Source organism: Leptinotarsa decemlineata, unplaced genomic scaffold (genome assembly GCF_025532065.1).
Source record: "Leptinotarsa decemlineata unplaced genomic scaffold, Ldec_3_MD MMD2_P_RNA_scaffold_7, whole genome shotgun sequence".
Lineage (NCBI taxonomy): Eukaryota > Metazoa > Arthropoda > Insecta > Coleoptera > Chrysomelidae > Leptinotarsa > Leptinotarsa decemlineata.
The window spans coordinates 3,327,366-3,333,793 of NW_027412534.1; the positions used below are offsets into that span (position 1 = coordinate 3,327,366).

The window sequence follows — 6,428 nt, forward strand, 5'->3', positions numbered from 1 at the left end:
GGTATATCCGTTTTTGGCAATAGTCAACATTTGGGGGATAATGAGATTATTCACAGTTCCTTCGATTGTCAAAATTCGCCTTCATACACACTCACTGGCAGATTTTTTATCATCTTTTCCAGCGGGTTTACTGAAAAGGAAACACTCAAATCTGAAGGTTGTCTGAATTTGAAAGGTATTTCAGTATTTTTTCCTATCAATTTCTTATTAATCAAATCGATATCAATCAATCGGGTTTTCATATTGGTTTGAACCATATTGCGTTCTGAAGTTGGTCCTGGGGTCTTGCCGGTATTGAGGAATTTGTTGGTGGGACACCCTAGTGGGTTTTCTAGAAGTAGTCGACATTGGTCCAGGTTTTGGCAATTGATTTGAAGGAATTTGTTAGGGTCTGAAGACAATTTGAGGGGTACCAAACACTTCTCGATTAGTAGGATATTTTCTTGGTGGTAGTGTCCTGGGTTGGACATTTATTGGTTGATTGGGCCAAATGGGTCTCGGCGAGAAGTTTGGGTTCGAAAAATTGGTGTTGGGATAATTAAATTGTCTCTGTGATTGATTTGGTATTGTTTGTTGAACGGTGGTGTTCGTTGGGACATTGGTCATGTGGGTATGTCTGTTGGTATGAGTATTGAATTTGGTTCTATAGTTATTTCGGACGGTACCATATAACTTTTCAAAATTTTCGTATTCGTTCACATACGCCATCCATTGCTTCTTCAAGAGAATTTGGGTTTTTAAGATGTAAATTATTTCTGAGAATACCTGTACATCCAGCAATGAATGTACCAAGTGCAACCTCATCATAATGTGTTATTTGACAAAGTTTCTGTTTTCTACTTGAATTAGAATCATTACTGATTCTCTGAATCACGCTACTTCTAATCAGTTGCAACCTACTTCCGAAACTGAGTAAGTCTTCACCTCTATGAGGTCGACTCTTCGTTAGTTCCAGAACGAAACAATCTATTCCTATGCTCCGAAACACTGTTTCGGAGCATTTTTCAAAAGTATTGAGTTCTGGTCGATTTCTAACCATGTAGTCTGCTTTCCCGATCAATTTTTCCTGGATGCATTCAAAGACATGTTCGTTCAAAGATGCATCGTTGAATGTTTCAATGAATCACACCTATCAATAAATTTATTAAGTGCGTTACTGTCACCATCGAAAGGTTTCAGGTTATCAAGTCGAGACTTGAAAAGATCCCAGTTCATTTGAACATTTTGTTGCTGTGGTGGAGCCATTGTTATGATTGGTAATAGTAGTTCAGGTTCAGAATTACTTTCGCTAACTACTGAATTTTCTTGTAATGATAAATTACCTAGTCTATTTAAAATATCGTCAAGTTCGTTCATGAATCAATATTCAATCAATAATTCTGTATTATTGACTTCAGATTCGAATTTATTGAAATTTCTTTACAAAAATTCACAAAATTGATTTTTTTTTCTTCTTGAATTACTCGTCCAGTATAGACGCTGATTTTGTTCGCAATGAACTGCCCTAACTCTGTCAAGAGTTACAAATAGAATGAAAAAATGAACGTTAAAATGATGAACGTCGCCTCGCAAGTCCAGATAAGGATTTCTTGGAAAACCGCTGTCAGCAGATCATGTTTCCGTGAGAGCAGCAATCCGTGGGAACGGTCGTTCCATAACTTAGGTTTTATTTCATGTATCAACAAACCTACTAAAGTTACTACTATTGATAAAACTTCAATAGATACGCTTATGTGAAATTTTTCAGCAACATGGTGAAAAAAACAGATATCAGTCCCTATATTTTTAAATGCGATATAACCGATCACTATTTAGTACTCATGTCGATCAAAGTTGACACTGAAACTATTGATATCAATACATGTGGATCGAATGAAGTTTTGAATCATAACAAATTCGAAAAATATTTGAAACGAGAGAACTGGAAAACATTACTTCATTCAGATAACCCATATTGCCTACGAGGTATTTTTTGATAAATTATCAAAGTATTTGGATAATTGTACAGAAATTAGGGTGAAGTCAAAGAAATTGCTTAAAATAAAACCATGGATGACAGATGGTCTGCTTGAATCAATAACTCATTTCAACTATTCAACAATAACAATTCTACATTTAAAAATGAAACTGACTATAAACTGTACAGAAATTACCTAACTAATCTCGTAGGCGTATCAAAAAATGAGTATTATTCACATAAAATTGTGGAAGCAAAATATGACATGAAAAAATCTGGAGCAATATAAATGAAATAACTAACACCAAACCAGGAATAAAATTGAAACATTTTGATATTGTAGCTGACAATGAACTTGAAATTCCATCAAATACAGAGAAAGCCAACTATTTTATTAGGTTTTTTGTTGAAATTGGGGATGAAATGTCCCAAAAAATCGAGAAACCCTAAACTACCATTGTTGAAAACCACGTAAACATGTGCAACTTATTATTTTTTCAACCTTTAACAACTAAAGAACTAATCACTGATATAGCTGTACTCAAAAATAGCACAGCTCTTGGACCTGATGGAATTTCTGTTCATATTATTAAAAAGTATCACATTTACTTTGCTATACACCTCTGTCAAAGAATCAATTGCAGTACCAATTTTCAAGTCTGGGGATAAAAAACTTCTAACTAATTATAGACCTAAAACACTCATAAACAGTTTTGCAAAAATTTTGGAAAAATGTATAATAAAAAGAATGGTGCATTTCTTAGAAAATAATAATTTTTTTCTCAATGTCAACTTGATTTCAAAGAAAACAGGTCCACTGAATAAGCCATCTTTGAAGAAATTCATTTAGTTAACTATTCTTTTCAAAATCAAGACAAAACTATCACTGTTTTTTTAGATTTAGCTAAGGCCTTTGACACGGTGGATCACAATATACTTCTTCAGGGTTTACATAATTCGGGTATAAGAGGAGTTGCGTTAAACATCTCTGAGGATTATTTGTCTAATAGGATTCTGAGAGTTGAAATAAATTTTACAATTAGTGAATCTCTATTAATAACCAGGGGGGCACCTCAAGGAACGGTGCCTGGCCCTATCTTATTTCTAATATACATAAATAATATTTTTTCAGTGAAAGACTTCGAAGGTAATATAACTTTCACTAGTTCGGACTTCCATTGTCTACTATATAAAATGATTTGAAATCCCTGAAACAAGTAAAAAAGAATAATTAAAAAAGAATAGTTGAAAATAACAATTATATTAAGCAACAAACGAAAAATGACCAACTCCCGCCAAAACGGTCATCTCTCACGGAATCAGTGAAGCGGAAAATGGAAAGTAGAGAAAGTGAAAGTATTTCAACGACCTATAAAATAGTCATCTCTCGGAGGAATCAGTCCAGTCATCACCCGAAGACGATTGTAGATACCAACAATCGAAACGTCGTGAACTAACGTGACTTGGAATCTCTACATTTTTTTATTTTTATTATTTTCTTTTTGCATTCCTTTAATTTTTATTTATTCAATTATTATATTTTTACCTGTAGGTTATTTCACTATCATTTCATTTCAGGTTTATTGTTGCTTAATATAATTGTTCTTTCAACTATTCTTTTTTAATTATTCTTTTTTACTTGTTTCAGGGATTTCAAATCATTTTATATAGTAGACAAAGGAAGTCCGAACTAGTGAAATTCATCACGAAACATTGTCAATCACCTTCAAACAAACGTAATATAACTTCTTTTGCAGATGATACAGCATTAACTTTTGTCGGAAACACATGGGAAGAAGCTCATAAAAAGGCGAAGGTAGGTATAAATATAATTTTCCACTGCCTAAGTAATAATTTATTGAGTGTCAACGTCAAAAAAACTAAATTTATTGCATTCTTCTCAACAAAGAAGGATCATCCCATTATTACAGAGATTATAATCCGTAAACTTACTTGCCAAAACAATACTCTCTTGCAAGTGTTCCTTCATAGAAGAAACTGATACAATAAAATACTCAGGGGTCCTAGTGGATCAGTGCCTCCGTTGAAATGATCATATTGACTATACGGTGAAATGATTACGTAAGCTCACTTACAAATTTCATCAAATCTGAAGTATAGTCAGTAGAAAAATGTTGCTTACTGTATATGATGCCCTGGCCAAGTCCTTTTTATCATATTGTCTAATAATATGGGGAGGAATATTCAAATCTTCCTTACGTAATTTAGTTGCTCAGGAGCGCCAATTAATTTTTATTGTTGTTTTAATTTTTTTATGAAATTATGTTCAATTCATTTAGAAATTATCCAAAACTCACTGATTAAAATTATGTTCAGAAAGAATAAATGCTATAATACTCAATCATTTTATGAAGAGAGTGGGATATATAGTCTAAAAAAAATGTATACTTTCCGTTGTATATTATGGACAGTCAGTGTTACGAGTTCATTTGTTCAGAATATATATAATACTCGTTTACACACTTCTTAGATTGCAAAGGTTCCACGATGCCGACTCACTTAATAAAACACGGTAATGGTTGACAACAGACTTTTTATTTTCATAGATAATGAAACTAGGTACATAAGTTTACACTCATCTATAATAGATGGCGTTACTTGGATGATATTTTGTTATAAAATATCCTGGCAATTACTTCAGGTTACAGTTTACAAAATATTACAAGTATTTTAACAATGAAAAATATCTTTAAAAACTACATGCTTATTCAAATTTACTTTACTTCCCCTATACCCATTAGATCCATGAATTTATAATGTTTATTCGCACAAAGTGACTTAGTAAATATATCTGCCGGCATAGAAGTTTGTAAATAATCAAGTTCCATTTTGTTATTCATAACGCATTCTCTAGTAAAATGATGACGTACATCAATATGTTTCGTACGTCTGTGAAACATCGGATTAGAAGCCAATTTTAAAGAACTTTGATTGTCACTATACAAGCGTAACGGTTTATCATATATACCTAGTTCTGACATCAAGTTTTTCAAATTGCTTCTTTACAAGCCTCTGCAAGTGCCATATACTCTGCCTCTGTACTAGACAAGGCAACTGTTCCTTTCTTTCGTGACTCATAACTAATTACAGAGCCTGACAATACAAAACAATATCCTGTATAAGACCTTCTATCAATGTTACAAGATGCCCAGTCGGCATCAACAAAACCATGTAAATCAGTAATATTTTTCCTAAAAATTAAACCAAAATGTTTAGTTTTTTTGCCAATATCTTAACAATCTTTTCAAATGTTTCCAATGTGTTTCATTATAACATGAGTTATATTAGCTCAGAAAGCTAACACTATAAGAGCTATCTGGCCTTGTGAAAAATGAAAGATACATCAGTGATCCAACTAACTGTTGATAAGGATAAGTCTCACTACAATTGTCATTAACAGCCTCTTCTAATACACTCCTCATCTCTTTGTAAATGTTGTCACAGTTATAAAAGACAAAAAAGTCATCGACAAATATAGCTACATAAACTTTTACATCATCATGACATTTCATGAATAAACAGGGTTCATATTTAGATTTCTTGAAACCTAAGTTTAACAAACTGGATTCCACTTTTATGTACCAAGCCCTAGCTGACTGTTTCAGCCCATATATGGCCTTTTTCAACCTCAAAACTTTATTATCACAATTTTTGGAGTCTGAATTTTCTGGTATTTCCATAAATACACATTCCATTCATCTTTATTACCATTAAGGAAAGCTGTTGGTACATCTAAGTGGTTCATTTCTAGGTCTAGTTGAACACTTAAGGCAAAAAGTAATCTCAAAGTAGAATAATGCAAAACTGGTGAAAATGTTTCATTATAGTCCACACCTTGGATCTGGGTGAAGCCCTTAGCTACAAGTCTGGCTCTGTAGCGCACATTACGACTGCTGTTACCCTTTTTCTTGAAAACCTACTTGTTTTTCACGTTTGTTCACTAGTAAAGTATTCAACACTCATATTGGAAAAACCATATCTCTCTGGTGCACGACGAACTCGATTCTCTGTTTGAACGACAGCATCACTTTGAGTGGCGACCATACTGTCCTCAGTTGTTGAGCACTCACTATATTCTTCATCTTGATCACTTGAGGACTCACTTGCAACATAAGTCGGGTCTTCTTTGCTTGATCTCTCATTATCTTCAATGCTTGTCAAACTTTCCTCCTTACTTGCATTCTTTTCTATAATCTTGTCTGGCTCCCTCTCTTCAACCATAACTTCTATTGTGTCTTTTGTATCACTTTCCATGACTACAACATCCCGTGCCACAGAAATTTTATTTGTTTTCGAGTCATATAATCTGTGGCCTTGGGAATTTTCTGAATATCCAACCAGTTGTAACATTTGAGATTTTTTGTCCCATTCGCTACGTTTTACTTTTGGAATGTGGACCATAACTGGACTTCCAAATACTCTAATGTGGCTTATATCTGGTTTTATGACA

At 33.3% G+C, this 6,428-nt stretch overlaps 1 protein-coding gene across 1 annotated transcript; it reads right to left on the minus strand.

Annotated features, from left to right (window-relative positions):
- Window positions 1-4,967: 4,967 nt before the first annotated feature.
- Window positions 4,968-5,658, minus strand: LOC141480251 (uncharacterized). Its single transcript, XM_074170124.1, has 2 exons — window positions 5,339-5,658; window positions 4,968-5,169 (listed from the first exon to the last, which is right to left on the minus strand). The coding sequence occupies exons 1-2, from the start codon at window positions 5,656-5,658 to the stop codon at window positions 4,968-4,970; spliced, it is 522 nt and encodes a 173-aa protein (XP_074026225.1).
- Window positions 5,659-6,428: the final 770 nt, after the last annotated feature.